The 16,920-nt window shown below is 40.3% G+C and overlaps 1 protein-coding gene across 1 annotated transcript in view; it reads left to right on the top strand.

Moving 5' to 3' along the window:
- The first annotated feature begins 5,681 nt into the window (after positions 1-5,681).
- RHBDD1 (rhomboid domain containing 1) overlaps positions 5,682-16,920 on the top strand; it is a 50,159-nt gene continuing 38,920 nt past the window's right edge. The window contains exons 1-3 of the mRNA XM_015417837.1: positions 5,682-5,723; positions 13,585-14,068; positions 15,603-15,735. Coding sequence (XP_015273323.1) covers positions 13,636-14,068; positions 15,603-15,735 — 566 coding nt within the window. The 5' untranslated portion in view covers positions 5,682-5,723; positions 13,585-13,635. The remainder of the gene's footprint in view (positions 5,724-13,584; positions 14,069-15,602; positions 15,736-16,920) is intronic.

The following is a 16,920-nucleotide window of genomic DNA, read 5'->3' as shown; positions in this document are numbered from 1 at the left end:
CGCTAGCAAGGTCATGCTCAAGATTCTACAAGCTAGGCTTCAGCAGTAAATGGATATATGGCAGGTCCTTAAAGAGATGGGAGTACCAGACCACCTCACATATCTCTTGAGAAACCTGTATAAGGGTCAAGAAGCGACAGTTAGAACTGGATATGGAATAATTGATTGGTTTAGCATCGGAAAAAGAGTACGACAAGGATGTATATTGTCACCTTTCTTATTTAATTTATATGTAGAGTACATCATGCGAAATGCCAGCCTGGATGAATCACAAGCGGGAATTAAGATTGCTGGGAAAAACATCAACAACCTCAGATAAGCAGACGATACCACTCTAATGGCAGAAAGTGAAGAGGACCTAAAGAGCCACTTGTTCAGGATGAAAGGGGAGAGCGCAAAAGTTGGCTTGAAACTCAACATCAAAAAACTAAGATTATGGCATCTGGCCCCATCACTCCTTGGCAAACAGGAGAAGTCGTGGAACCAGTGACAGTGACAGCCATGAAATTAAAAGATGCCCGTTCCTTGGGAGGAAAGTGATGGGAAACCTAGACAGCATAATAAAAAGCAGAGACATCACCCTGCCAACAAAAGTCTATATGGTCAAAGCAATGGTATTCCCAGTAGTAATGTATGGCTGCGAGAGTTGGACTCTAAGGAAGGCCGAGCACCTAAAAATAGATAGTTTTGAATTATGGTGCTGGAGAAGACTCTTGAGAGTCCCTTGGACTGCAAGGAGATCAAATCAGGCAATCGTAAAAGAAATCAACCCTAACTGTTCCCTGGAAGGCCAGATACTGAAGCTGAAGCTCAAATACTTTGGCCACCAAATGAGAAGGGAGCACTCACTGGAGAAGACCCTGATGCTTGGGAAGGTTGAAGGTCAAAGAAGGGGACAGCAAAGGATGAGATGGTTAGACAGTGTTATCAGTGCAACAAACATGAAATTAAGCAAACTCCGGAGCACGACGGAAGACCTTGCATGATGTGGTCCGTGGGGTTGTGAAGAGTTGGACTCGACTATTTGACTGAACGACAACAACAAAGTACGTACCACCTTACACTTACCTACATTGAACTGCATTTGCCATACAGTTGTTCACTCACCTAGTTTGTAGAGATCCTCCTGGACCTCTTCGCAATTATCTGCAAACTTGGCTGCTATACTGCTCACCCCCAATTCCAAATCATTTACAAGCAAATTTAATAGCCCTGGCCCTTGAGGGGCTTCACTGCTTACTTCTCTCTGTTGTCAGAACTGTCCATTTAACCATTCCTGTCATTAAGAGAACCCATTATTTTATCCCATGACTGCTAAACTTAATCAGGAATCTTTTGTGAGGTAATTTGTCAAAGGCATTTGACTGAAAGCTGTTGAGAAAGGCATATCAGTTTTTCTTTACAGTGCATGCAACTGTTGAAATGTATATAACTTGCACTGAGCCAATGGGTTTGGCAGACTGATTATGTTATATGAAGCCATCGTATTATTAGGTGATAACATATTAAAGCTGGAAAGTACATAAAGGCTGTCTAATTCAACTATCTTAGCAGAGACAGAATCTCATCACCAGTGGAATAAACCTCGTACTAGCTTTTATAATTGTAAGGCTGGCTGTGATCCTGACTCCACTCCAAAGAGAAACCTGTCTTCTTTGAAGCAGGCAATTATATGACCATGACTTAAATTCTATACAACTGCTTCAAAAATAAGCTTGTTCACTTAAAGGTATTATAATACTTCTGAAGATGCTTGGGGTGAAACTATAGTGTATCTTAAGGAAAAGAGGTGGGGCACTAATTGAGAAGGAGTGGGATGTTAGAGCTTTGCCTTCTGGCACAATGAAAACTTCACACTGAGAAGAGTTAGGAAGGACTGTATGTCTCTTGCTGGCAACTAGTTATGTTCCCCCCTTAGGGGACCTCACCGTTTTAAAAGCACTAAACAGCAACAGGAGACTCGCTTGTGTTCAGCAGAAATATTTGCTGTAATTCTACATACTACAGTCACAGTAACTGAACAGAGCACTAATTCATTGTCTTTCCCTTTGTGCTACAGAAGTATTATTCACGTTTTGAACACAAGCAGATTCAGATACAGAGATTAGGTTATTTGGCCAGATGAATGCAACAAGTTTTTGGAGAATCCAAAACAAGAACCCAGTTTTCTGAGTCAGTGCCTGAACCACAAGTTCTCTTTTCTCTGACTGCAACTTAGAACATCAAAGAGCAATGTTATGATTTGGGCATGTTGATCTACAGTTTAAAATGTAAAATCAGGAGTAATTGGATTGTGGTGAAGAAAACTTCCCGTTCACTGTAGGATAGCCAGAAGATGAATGATGTAATTATATGAAAGAGTTGCAAACGTTATAATCATATAGGAAATGCTCTCTGTCTAGCCATGTGTACTTTCCTCATGCTTTTATTTTTGGAACTGATATAATTTCCATTAATTGATGTAGTAACTAGGAATTGTTTTGAATGAAACATTTTAAAGATAATGTGCTTACCTGAAAATATATATTGAAGCTATTCTCAATTTTTGGCAATCACTTGTTTTTCAATGAGGATACTATGCCAAAGTTGCTTGCTTTGGCAAATTCACCCCTTTTCATTCTCTCCCCACCCTGTTTCTAGGATTGAAGTCCCTTGTATTCTGAATTGTATGATATTTTTGGAAAGGTAGAATACATTTTTCATAAAAATTCCATTACATGCTTTTATAAATTACTAACCTTTTCAAACAAAGGACCAAATTATGTGTCACACAAAATGATCTCCTTTACATATAATTCTGGCTCTGCATCATCTGATTCCTGACCAGTCACATTAAAGCATGATATTGGAACATGGGTCATCATCCTTCCTTTTAACTACATTTTAGCTTACAATACTACTATTCATATATTGAGTTGGATCCGGCACCATAACAATGAAATTGCTCACAAGTTGTTAGCTATATATATGTGTTAAATAACAATAATAAAAATAACAAACACTCCCTTAAAAATAACAGGTTAGAACCAGCACAGTGTCTTCTACTCATGGAATGCAACTTGCACTGCCCTTCTCCCATGGCAGCCTGAAATGCCTCCCAAAATATCATTCCTGGGGTCCCCTCTCACATAGGACCAGAATTTCAGGGGGCATTTCAGGCTCCCATAGGGAGGGGAAGGCACAACATTCATGCTCTGTGGCCCATGCACCTGCAGAAACATTGTGTTTAATCCAACCCATTATTTTTAAAAGACTAGTTTGTTACTTTTATTACCATTATTTAGCACACACACAGGTAAATCACTCTGAGAAATTTCACTGTTACTTTGCAAATTGAAGAAGAGAAGAGATTGGATTTATACCCCGCCCTTCACTTGGAGTCTCAGAGCGGCTTACAAACGCCTTTCCCTTCCTCTCCCCACAACAGACACCCTGTGAGGTAGGTGGGGCTGAGAGAACTCTGACACAAACTGCTCTTTCAGGAACAGCTGTGCCAGAGCTTGTGACTGACCCAAGGTCACATCAGCAGGTGCAAGTGGAGGAGTGGGGAATCAAGCCCGGTTCTCCCAGATTAGTGTCTTAGAGTCCACACACTTAAGCACTACACCAAACTGGCTCCCTTGAGAACTAGGCTTTATATAGCAACTTGCAAAGGATGACCCACATGAGTTTATATACACTTTCACAAAGTAATTGCTCTGAAAATGTCTAAAACTAATTTATTAATCTTAGAAAATGGATTATTTCCCAGCACATCAACTTTCTTTAATGCTTACATTAATTTGTACTTGAAAAAAAATGAACAGTGGGATTTCAGTCAAGAAATGCTATACATGAACTAGATAACGTTGTCTAGGATTGAACAGAATTCACTGGGCTTATTTTTTTCTGAAGCAAGGTAACTGTCCTGCCCCTTCTTCACTTTTGTGTGCGTAAAGTGCTGTCAAGTTGCAGTTAACTTATGGCGATCCCAGCAAGGGGCTTTCAAGGCAAGTGAGAAGCAGGGATATTTTGCCATTGCATTCCTCTGCAGAGACTTTATTGGTGGTCTGGTCTCCCTTCTAAGTACTGACCCTTAGTTTCCAAAATTTGACAAGATTGGGCTATACCATGCCACCTTCCCTCCCCATCCTCCACTTTTACCAAGGCTCCCCCCCCCCCGCGTCCTTGTCATCTAAAAATCAAATGCATACACTTCTAATCACTACTCTTCACAAGCTTGTTTTAAACATTACCTAACTTTTCTCCCATCTGATGGTTTGAGGACAGGGTACCTGAAGAACTGCATCCTCACACCCAGGCCACCCCCTTATAAACCCTGCTCCTTTGTGCAGAGGTAAAGAGTGATGACCAGAGACATGGCTCTTCAGTAGTCATATCTCACCTGTAAAATACCTGCTCTCCTCCTGAAACTCATCTGGCATCTACCCTACTCTTTTTCACACACCAGAGCAAAACATTTGTACTCAGACTTGTAACTAGGTATTTGATCTTCTAAATAATGTTAACAATGTTTCTAGCTTGAGGGCTATGAAGATCATTTGCCAAATGTCAGGTAGGTCAGGCTGCAATTAAAGGCAAAAAGGTTAAAAAATCAACAACACCGGGTAATGTTCTATCTTGGGGTTATTTATTCATTTAATTAATCATAGAATTGTAGAAAAATGGAACAGTGAACTATATTACTATGTATGGTATATATGATCTACTCACTGTAAGTTATGGTCCTACTCTCATTTCATTATGTAACAGTTCTCAACCTTGTTCAATTTATCCAAGTCTAATACATTTGTTTCAGATTGCTGTAACCCTAGTCCTATTACATTGCTCACTGGGTCTCATCTTATGGGACTCTTGCTCTTTTCTACTGTAAATCACACTTTGATTTATAGTAGGAAAGAGCAAGAGTCCCATAGCACATTAAAGACTAACAAAATATGTGGCAGGGTATGAGCTTTTGTGAGTTTTGAAGGAGTGAGCAGTGACTCACGAAAGCTCATACCCTGCCACATATTTTGTTAGTCTTTACGCTGCTACTGTTGCTCTTTTCTACTGCTACAGACTGACTAACACGGCTATTTATCTTGATTTACAATACACAATTTACTTTGATTCCAAGTGACAAAGAGGCAGACAATGAATAAATAATAAACAAGGCATTTTTGTGTCTCTTCTCGACATCACCGGAGCGAAGTTACCGGAATCGGACCAACATAAGGACCCTCTCGCTATCTTCAATGATTCACTGAGTTGCCCTAATGGCTTTCAAATGGCGTCCTTTGTCCCTTCCAGGCTCGCCGCACCTTCTGCAGGTTTTGTGCGTTTCCTTGGGAGCAAGTCCCACTGAATTCTGTGGCACTTCCGTGTGAACATGCCAATAACTCTCCCTGCTGGAGAGTATTTTCTCTCACACCCTAGAAGACTGGGGAGGGAACAGATACGCGCGCGATGGGTTCCACCGACGACAAATGGGCCGCGCGTGCGCCATACCGGTTACTCGCTACTAGCGACGCCTACATTTGCTCCAGCGTTATTATGAACGCGGCGAAAAGTTCCTTGCCCGGTGGCGTGTCGCGCGCTCTGTGCCGTCACAGCACCGCGGGGAGGGGAGAGGCGGCGTTGCCTCTCCTTTCTGCCGTCTTTCCCGGTTCGTGATTGGGTCACGTGGGGGGGGGGGCGTTGCTTCGTCCCTCGAGCGCGGCGTACGCAGCGCAGTGCTGAACGTAAGTCTGATGAGGGAGAGTGGAGCAGGAGCTTTTCGGGGCTTGGAACTGGGTGCTTTGCCCGTGGAGGGCTCGCTTTCACCCTCACTCTCCCTCAGAGAACGTGAAAGCGGCGGATTACGCCCCAGATAAATGGACACAAAAGCGGCGGATGAGGCGCTGGGTGACGCGCTTCCGCCTTGCTGGAATGTCTTCCTGTAGCTGGGTGGGAAACTGTCTCTTAGGGGAAGAACAAAGTTCCAGTCCAGTGGCACCTTTAAGACCAAAAATGTTTTGTTCAAGGTATTAGCTTTCCTGTACACACAGACTTCTTCAGATACAATGAAATGTAAGTTACCAGTCCAGACATATAGGTAGAAGGTGAGCAGGAAATTAGCATACAACATAATGAAGATGTTTACCAGATCCATTTATAAGGTTACGATTTGTTTGGGTTTAATGGGGGGGAGGGAGCGTAGTGAAGGAAATAAATGTGTCAAAAATGGAGATTGATGGGCTTTAACTGTGGAATGCTGAGAGTAATTAACTGAGACCACCCTGCTATTACGCTCCATCTGTCTCCTCTCCAGCATGGAGGCAACCTTACAGTTCTTCTTTGAACTGGGGTGATTGGCTGTGTAGCATTATCTTCCCTGTCCCCAGACCAGAGAAATACATTCCAGTCTACCATTCCAAATTACATTACATTCTACTATTCATTATATTACGTTATAATCTACTGTTCTATTATTCCAAATAAAAAAATAAAATAAAGAGGATATATGGCCCTTCTAGGGGATTGAATACAGATGTAAGGGCTGAATGGGGGTTAGCATATGTAGTGAGATGATAAATCAATATCCCTGTTAAGTCCTGGGGATTCCATTGTTCTGAGTGATGTAATAACTGGCAACTCAACAATTTCCCTTCCTAGTCTGTTCCTAACTTTGAGGGCACCTATTGAATGTCCTGGAAGGTTGAAGTATTCTACAGGTTTCCCAGTCTTGTGATTCTTGATGTCATTTTGTGTCCATTTATCTGGGGCGTAATGGTAAGCTCTCAGTTAATTACTGTCAGTATTCCACAATGTATCTATGGACTGATAATTTCCATTTCATTGTATCTGAAAAAGTGTGTGTACAAATGAAAGCTTATACCTTGAATAAAACTTTGTTGGTCTTAAAGGTGCCACTGGACTCAAACTTTTGTTCTGCTTCAGACCAACACAGCTACCCACCTGAATCTATCTTGGGAAAAGAGTTTGAGTAATAAAGCCCCGCTTGAGCTTTTGCAGGGGGAGGAGTCTCCGTTGCTATTTCATTTCACATCATTTTCTCACTTTTTTCCTCAGGACTGTACACTTTTACAATTTGTTTGCATTTTTTGGTTTATTTGCTTGTTTGGTTAGAACCATCTCCTTGTACAGCTGGAAGTGGCCTGTAATATCATGTTTAAAACTGAATTCAGGGGTGCAGCTGTGTTGCTCTGAAGCAGCAGAACAAAGTTTGAGTCCAGTGGCACCTTTTAAGACCAACAATGTTTTATTCTGGGTATATGCTTTCGTGTGCATGCATGCTTCTTCAGATGTATCTGAAGAAGCGTGCATGCACACAAAGCTTATAACCAGAAAAAAGCTTTGTTGGCCTTAAAAGTGCCACTGGACTCAAACTTATAAAACTGTTTATCTTGCAGTGTTCCTTAGCTAGAGGGCTGAAAGGCTGTTCAAATCAAACAAAGTGTAGCCTATTAAAATTCGGATAGTAACTGAAGATGCAGCAATCCTAAGCAGGCCTACTCAGAAGTAAGTCCTATTTTATTCAGTGGGGTTTACTCCTAGGAAAGTGTTCTTAGGACACTTTTACAGCTGAAATTCTTTTTCTCAACAACTAGTTCAAAGACATTTTTGGCACAATCTTAAACACTTTTCCTAAGTCAATTGAAGGGCTTGGAAAGATGTAACTGTGCTTACAGTACACTGTGACAACCTCTTGTGAGACATGCCTGGCTTTGGGCTTAGCAACTGTTTTGAGACCCAGCAAACTTTTGGAATTTGATTGGCTCCTCCATATAACAAGCAGCAAGGGTGCCTGTATGGGCTCTGAGTTGATTGACTCCATTATGGTTATGATATATCCTGTATTTCAGTAGTACTGACCTGTCTGGATGACTTCCAGAGAGACATGTTTGTGCTTAGCATCAACCAAAAGAGCCATATGACTGTATGCCAGGAGAAACACCATGTATAATTATTTGAATCAAAACAATCATGTAATTGTTGTTGACTTTCATACCCTGTGTTTTCCCTTTGTTTCTTGTGATTTAACCCCCTAAATAAACGCAGTGATATAACTGCTAAAATTAAATGTATAATCATAACGTTTTCAATTACCATATGACTTATATAATCATAGAGTGGGAAGGGACCTCCAAGGTAATCTAGTCCAACGTAGTGCAATGTAGGAAATCCTCAAATACCTCCCCCCCCCCCCCAATGACCACTGTTCCACACCCAGATTATGAACATGTCTCTGCCTAGCACTGTTGAACCTTAGCCAGCCTTTTTGTTATCTGGAGTACATGGAAGGGCTTTTTACTCTGCCTTTTTGCTCTCTCTTCATCAAAAGGCACAGTAGGTCAGGTGGCTGGTGTGGTGGTGGTTGTATTCTCTGCAGCCAGCTAGCTCTCCCCCTAACAGTTGCTTGGGTGCAGGGATGTGAGCTCAGAGCCTGTGGAGAAGGGTGGGGGGCTATTGGAGAGGACAGGCCCTGTACTTCCATCTCTGGCTTGCTGCTCTGGGAGGCTTACAGCTTTACCCCTCTTCCAGTTCCTGCAGTGGTGACTGCTTCAAGTTGGGAAGCCTGTGGCAGTCACAAGCCCCACTGGGAAATGGATTTTCCCACTTTCCTGAGGCATGGGGTAGATGCAAGCTTTGGGGAACAGTGTTCAGAAGAGCCACAGCTAGCATGTCAAATAGCTGCATGTGGATCTCTATCTAACATCTATCTAAACATTTATGCTACGGAATATAATATTGGCTTCTGTTGCCTTCTGAAATCTATATACTAATAGCCAAGGCACCCCCTGCTTCCGGATATCAAAATCTGCACATCGGGGGCACCTAGGGGGCAAAGAGATTTTCCTGCACGTTTGGAGCAATCCCCAGATGTGCAGAAAAATCTGAAATCTATAAAAAACTATAGGGGGAATATTTAAATCCCCCCAAAAGTAAAAGAGCATTCCCTGCGCATGCGCAGAGAACACTCTGAGAACTGCCTCGCTGCCGCCACCACTGGGCGGGAGAAGGCTTGGTGGGCCGGCCACTCAGGCCTCGCCACTGCTGCGGCCACAAGGGGGGGAGGGAAAAAGCTTGGTGGGCCCGACAGCTGGGAGCCGTGTGGGCCTTGCCATTGGTGCCGGGGGGAAGGTTTGGCCTCGCCATTGGTGCTGGGGGAGGAGAAGGCTTGGTGGACCTGGCGGGAACCACACAGGCCTCGTTGGTGCCGGGGGGGGAGAAGGCTTACCTGTGGCTCTTTCCTCCTCCGCGTGGAGCTCCCCCCCCTGCGAGTATCACGGGTCCCCCTTCTTGTTTTATTATAATTGTTATATTTGCATATGGCTGATTCAGTAGTATTGGATGTAAATAGCTAGGAACACTATGAATAAAGTTATCCAGTGATAGATGTTACAATCATATCTTTGCAAAGACTTGCATACCAATTGACATACAAGACTACTCAAAGACTCACATTTTTTTCTACCAGCATTTTCTTTTTCATTCAACTTTCTCCTTCCTGAGGGCCAATTCTCACATTCCAAAGTTGTCTTGTCATCCCGCTTGGGAATTAATCACCCAGCATAAAACTCCCAATGCACATCTGTGGACCAGACACCTGGGGAACACCAGGACTTTGTCACAAGTGAAATGACCCTGGTACCCTACTCATTGATTCAGGAATGTGAACTGAATTGTTCTTATAGGGGTGGATTCGCAAGTATATCTTGATCAAACCACTATGCATTTGCATTGTTTATTTCCCACTCTAGTGACACCTGCTGAATACAAATTGCCTTTCTATTGATCTTCCAGTTTGTAATATAATGTTCATTCAGTGCACATTCTTCAAGTATGTCAGACATTTTCATAACACATCAGGTTTACCTGAGAGTAGGACTTTCTACTCTTAATTTGCCCCTCTAATTTAGGAGATGAGAGCTCCACAACTATTTAGATGTTTAGCTCCACAACTAACATTGTAGAATCATTTTTTGTAGTGATTTAACAGCTATGCTGAGCTTGACATGTTCAGATGACTAGGGATTGGCATAGGGAGTGGGCAATATTTTGTTACCAAATCAGACTATGCTGTATAGTGCACGTGTCATATGGAATGTGAATGATACTTTTTATTTAAATGCCTTGAGTTTGTTGCTCTTATGCTAAGAGTCTAGGCACAAAGATAATTAAAGCAAATCCCTTAATGGCTGTGCTCGTCATATAGGCATATTTTTCTTCCAAAAGTGAGCCTAGAGTGCTTAGTAAATTGCAAGGTCTTGCTTTAGAAAATGACCCCTGTTACATGTTTAATGTTCTATATTCTGCTGAAATGAAGTTCATGCAGTGTGATTCAACTGGAAGCAAAAATATGCTTACAAATTATTTACATAATTTGCTTTGGAAGATTTCTTTTGAACTACCTCATTTCTTTTTGACCGTAAGTTATGATATGCAAAATTCTGAAAAGTGAGTTCTTAAAAGTCTTTAAAAGCTTTCATGTAGCATTATTCATGAAGAATCTAGGACAAAAGAAGTTGGAAAAAGTGTCAGACTATGACACCACGGATTCTAAATGCCTACTGTTTGTGGTTCTATAAATCATAATTCTGTGTTTTTAGGATCGAATCTTGTTGCCCTTTCAAACAGCTAAGGTGGGGGAGGCCTTTTAAGTTTTCCTTTAAAATAAACTTGTGGAGTATGAATCAAGATGATCTGATTTAATAGAAATTAATATTTTATTACTTTAAAAGCAATTGATTTCCAATGAATCACATTTGTTCCCCATTTTATTAAGAATGGTGACAACAACAGTGCCTTTTGAGGTCTAAGCTGTGAGAGCAGTGATCAATACTGTGCTGTCAATATCCAGTCCTAGACACATTTTGTTTTCTTTCTAATTCCATGTTCGTACGTTCAGGATTTTAGATTAAGGCAGCAGCCCTGTACACTTATTTGGGAGTAAGCTTCCAAGTCAAAAAGCATAGAACTGGTCTGCGTGTATAATCAGATTTTGTTTCACAGCATTCGGAATAGGATTTGCTGAAGAGATACCTCATGGTACCTAACTGGTATATAGTTTTTGTGTGGTGTTTTAATTTCAAGCATAGTATGTTAGCACTTCAGCGATACCATTAGGAGTATTCAGAGATAAGCTCTTAGTTGAGAAATTTCTGGAGATTTGGGAGTGGAGCCTGGGGAGGGGTCTCAGTGGGGTGTAATGCCACAGAGTCTACCTTCCAGAGCCATTTTCTCCAGGGGAACTGATCTCTGTTAGTAGGAAATTGATTATAATTCCAGGAGATACACAGGCCCCACCTGCAGTTTGGCAACCCTATGCAGAGATCATTACTTTTTGCTGGTTCATCTCCCAATGCTTTGATACTATCTCCTGATATTTTTAGCCGCTGTTTTGTATTGTTCTGTGTTGTTTAAATGTGGCAAACCATCGCCAGAGCCCTTGGGGGCTAAAGTATTTATGGAGTTCCAGAATAATGGTCTTTCCATTGAAAAGTAGAATAAAAGCTTAATTAATAAAATTGGTGGTGTGGACACCACCACTTGGACAAACTGTTGCTTCAGATGTCATATCAGTGAATGAAATAATAAAACAGACATATGATAAAAAATAAAAATAAATAAAAGCATGTCCCATATTGCACATTAAAGGAAAACCATGGTTTGGAACGTGTGTAAACTGTTGGTGTAGAAGGCTATGATCTTTTAAACACGTTTATTTGAATTAGTTTCAAGTAGATGCTTTAGGATAGGGCTGCAAAATCAGCAGTATTTTAATTATGAATAGGATAGGGCTATCTGCATCTTTTGTGTTTTCCTTCTAAGGTTACGTTGTTTTCTTTCGCTGCATTATTACTTTCATAATTATTTCATGCGCCATTCTTCAGTTCACAAACAGGTTGCATTTTAGCAAAGAATAAGAACCGCCACTGTTCAGCTTACATACATCCTTAAACACTATTCACTAATTTGGTACAAAACAATTACATTCCTAGAATATATACTTGCGGGCACTGATCTTGTGTAGGTGACAAAAAATGTGGGCACATGGCAGATTTAAGTTAGACAAGCATCCACTTCAAGATTATTCTGTAAGCATGTACGTTGGAAATCATTGGAGAAAACAGAATAAATCTTTCATTGTCTAAAATGCCATTAGTCTTTTAATGCACACAGCAGAGGTTGGAGGAAGAATGTTTTAAGCAGTAGAAAATATTATGTTGAAAATGCATCACATTCAAAAAGCACCAAAGAGGTGTTTGAATAAATACATTTCTTTCTTTCTAAGTCGTGTTTCATTACAAAACATAAGGGCCAACTGTACCTCACATGCAAACGTGCCTATTAGAACCCAGATGCCTGGAGTTTTTAGAAAAGCAGCTTTAGGATGGGGGAGTTTGAAGCAAAGATGTAGCAGTATGTACTTAACTCTTTTCCTACCTGTAGTGTGACTTTGCCCTAAACCATTCCCCTGATTTCTTTACACCATGTGATTCAAAACACATTTGCTCACATTCTTTGGGAGTGGGGAAGGAAGTGAGTTTGAAGTGAAGAAGCAGTAAGCAGGACAAATATCCCCAGTCTTTGAAGCTGCTTTTCTTAAAAATACATATCCCCAAAATTACACACCATGATTGGTGTGTAATTTATGTGTAAAACAGCTAGTATCTAGATGTGAAATTAGTGATGCTTAGAACATTGGACCCCTAGTTAACACTTTTAATTCCCATTGATTTCAATGGGAGAGTGAATCAGGTTTCTAAAATGTGCTGCTCAGTTCTGTGTATGTTAACTTTGTAAGTTCCAGTATTCAAAGTACATCCCATTTAATTGTGTGTAGGGTTGCTGCCTTTTTTGTGTGTGGTGGTGGTGGCCTACCTTTAATTGTCGTTCATAGTCGGCACCTCACATCATTCAGAAAGGAAAAGGTAACAGAAGTTCTTCACTGTCAAAGGATGGTTTCAGAGGGTAGCTGTGTTGGTCTGAAGTATAACAATTAAATTCAAGTCCACTAGCACCTTAGAGACCAGCAAGAGTTTCGGGATATATAATATTTCAAGAGTCAGAGCTCCCTTCTTCAGACTTGAGTAGAAATGGAGATCTCTTTTATTCTAGTTGGAAAGTCGGAGGGATGTTGTACAGAATGTTGTAAAGGTACCATACAAGCTGATTACAATATGCATTTCTGTTCGTGTCTGGCTAAGGGAGTTTTGAGTCTCGAAAGCTTATACCCTGAAACTCTTGTTGGTCCCTAAGGTTCTACTGGACTCAAACTGAACTGCCAAGAGAAGACTCTTTATTTTCAAGCATTTTCTTGGCTAAAATATACTGTCTTAATTGATTTATGCAGATGCTGTTGTTGCACTCCTCAGTCCTCTGCTTCTTAGAAGACATTTTAGTTGGACATTTTAAAAATAAAATGGCTCACTATCAGCCCAACTTTCAACCAGGGTTTTTATTCTTCCTACTTCTCTATAATTTCTATAAAAGAACATTTAGTAGCATTCAGCACTACCTGTTTTATGTTTTGTTCTGGTATTGATGTTATGATTCCAAGCATATTTCAGTTTTGTAAATCTGTCTTATTTCCAGATTTCAGCACTATTCCGGGATTTGCAGTTTCTTTGAGTAAAAGAAGTAGTTATGCAGCGGAGAAACAAAGCAACAAATATTGGGTTGCTTCTGCTACTTTCTCAGATATATCAAGTTGGATTTTCCAGAATTCCACCTGTCACACTGGTGACTTTGGCAGTAAACATTTTTCTCTTTTTACAACCTCTGAAACGACTCGATCAAACATGCATTAGTGTTGAAAAGTGTCTTTACATGAAAGATTGGCATCGTTTGTATCTTTCACCGTTTCATCATGCAGACGACTGGCATTTATATTTTAATATGGTCTCTCTGCTTTGGAAAGGAATTAACTTGGAAAGAAGGCTTGGAAGTGCATTGTTTGGATGTATAATTGCATTATTTTCTCTGCTAGTTGCAGTTGTATATATGATTTTGGAAATTGTAGCTGCAGAACTTCTGGATGATCCTGTATACAAGCTAAGTTGTGCTGTAGGTTTTTCAGGTAAGATACTCTAACGTTGTAATATTTCTATTTCTTTTTAATGGGCCACTGACTTTTAGTAAAGAGGTGTAGCTGTGCAGTTTTTTGTGTGTGTGTGTTCGTGTGTGTTAAATATTTTGTGGCAGTGCTTTTGGTGTCTGTGATGTTGCGTTTGTCTTCAGAAGTCTTTAATAGGGGAGAATGTTGTACAAATACATCTTATAAAGCTCTTAATAAAAATATTGTATTCCTTACAGCTGGACTCCCATATCAAGTATTTCATGAATATTGCCAGAATGCTTTTTTAAAGCATTCAGTCCACCTCCCATTTTTTCAAACGTTATAGTAAGAATTGGGATCACAGAAATGTTCTTGCCATGGAACAATTTTTCCCAAACTGAAAGATGGCAGTCTTGTGTCTACAAAGGTTGTCCGCATAAAGGGTCACTATAGCCTAAACTAGAGTTCAGTCTCACTCCCACCAAATATCTCTATTGCAATTTATGTGAGTAAAGGAATATTATAAAATCAGTTAATTCATATAGAACAGTGATTACAAAGAGCAACAATCTGGCAATCCCTTTCTAATAGGACTGTCCTATTTCTTCTCTACTGTTTATTAGTTGCACTAGGAATCTCAGCTGATTTGAAATTGTTCCAAGGTATGCTCTCTTCCTCATTTATACATGTGAGACTACTATTGTAGCAAAATTTCAGCATATCAAATTATATCAAAGGCAATCTACTCTTTTATTTACATTATTGAAGTGTATTACAAGATAGGTAACATCTGACATCATTCCTTAAATCAGAAGGAGATGCTGGATGCATACTGTTCTTCACTGGTGGCTAAAAAGGTATTCAATTAATGCTGACTGTGGTAGAAATAACCCCTGAAGTAATGGAGGAAAGTAGCACCAGTAGAACAAGTCCAGCAAAGAAAAGGAAAGTCTATATGATAGAAGGCAATAGTTCAAGACAATAGTACCAGTCAAGGGTCCCTCTAAGCTGTGGAGTCCTGTGAGCAAAAATTCTACTTGGTGAGCTCCTAGCATTAAAGTGAGCGAGCGATTTGGCTGCTGCATGAATTAGTTTGCTCTGAAGCCCTCCTTCCTAAGCTAAGACAAAAATCTGTGAGCCGGAGGCTAAAAAACTGTGAGCTAGCTCACACTAACTCAGCTAAGTTTTTTCTGGATGGGCGGAGTAATTTTCATTGAGAAACAAGGTGTTGCCTCTGGATATGTAAATGCTGAGAATATTGGTTCCTCTCGCAGGTAAATAAATGGGAAAACTGAATGGTGGGTACCGAATTATTTTTTTCAAAATGAACAGCTGGATTTTCAGATTTCTCTACTCTTAAAAAGCTGCACCAAACCAAATAGGTTGTGGAAAGAGTTAACTGAAACGTATTGGACTTACTTTTGGAGGAAGAACAAAGATTGATAATAAAGCTCAGTAGAATATTGATTAAAGCTTCTATTTGTACCTCTTCATTGTTTTTGATTTTATCTGCAAATTTGTCTCGGTGTGATTTTACTCCTTTATATTGATTTAGGAGTGTTATTTGCTTTGAAAGTTCTTAACAACTATTATCACCCTGGAGGGACCAGCAACTTCATGGGAATACATGTGTCAAACAAATATGCATGTTGGTTGGAACTTCTAGCAATTCATTTAGTCAACCCACGGTAAGTGTAATGAATCATGTACAACTGATGTTAAATTATTGTGCCTCTATGTCTGGGTGTGATTATTTATGAGAGAAAGTGTGTGAACTATCCAATACAATTTTAATGTTAAAAAAACCACAGGTTCTTCTGATTTTGGTCTGTGGCGTGGGACAAGGAAGGGGGATTTTAATTCATGAACAGAAACCTTATTGAACATTGGGTGTGATCACACTGATGGCTTGGTGCGTTATGGCGCAGCCTCTAATTGTAACAGTTTAAAATGTTGTGGGGCATATCATCCAGACAGCACACCCTGCTACGGGTTACCCATGTGGCTGTCCCCTGGTCAAGCATCCACATTACCGCAGTGCCTCAGCCATGAACCATGCTGCCTGGTAATTTTTTAAAATGCAGGTGGTCACATATATGCTGATGTGTACGCATATGTGCTCATGCGCATCTGCGCTCATGTGCATATAGGCAAAAAAAATCCCAGTGATGGAAATGAAAAGGTTCAGACTTCCAATCCGTTTTGTGCATGCTCCCCCATGTTCAGACATCTGGCAACATGCAATGAATGTGCAAGGAACCAAAAACACCACCAAGTCATCCTGGGGAATGCCTGATAGATGTGGTTGTGTGACTGTGCACATTTAATCCAGAGGGGAAGGATGGCTATGTCGGGCCAAACTGCTCGTGTGATCATACCCGTTATTATGTTATAAAGTACTTTCAGTAATAGTTACTGATATGCTTTTATAATTAGTATCACATGTGTTGATGACTTTTTAAAAAGATTAAATAAGATTAATGTTTTAAAAATATTAGACCACTAATTTAACCATTGCTTTTGACCAGTCAAATGACAAGCTCTTATAATGTGTAGTCTTTGAAATTAGCCTGCTAAATTTTAGGGACCAACACTGAAGTTCTGTTATGTGCTGTATTACCTACATTTTGGAGGTAAAATGTTTGGTGTGTTATTTGTTTTTTCAGAAACATCACCTGAAGGCCTGAGATTTGTGACCTCCATTGTCTGTCAAAAACAGTGTGCAGTTTGGATCAGGGTCACACAAAAAGTGAAGAGGGTATTTAACCCTTCAAACCCTGTTGGGTTTCACTGATCAAAACTGAGTTTCTTATATGATTATTACAGTTTTATAAAGAAAAAGAGACAGATTTTAAAAGGACAAGTCATTTTCC

Source organism: Gekko japonicus, unplaced genomic scaffold (assembly GCF_001447785.1).
Source record: "Gekko japonicus isolate JY-2015 unplaced genomic scaffold, Gekko_japonicus_V1.1 scaffold302, whole genome shotgun sequence".
Lineage (NCBI taxonomy): Eukaryota > Metazoa > Chordata > Lepidosauria > Squamata > Gekkonidae > Gekko > Gekko japonicus.
The sequence above is the reverse complement of the archived record's forward strand: the minus strand, read 5'-3'. Positions and strand labels throughout refer to the sequence as shown.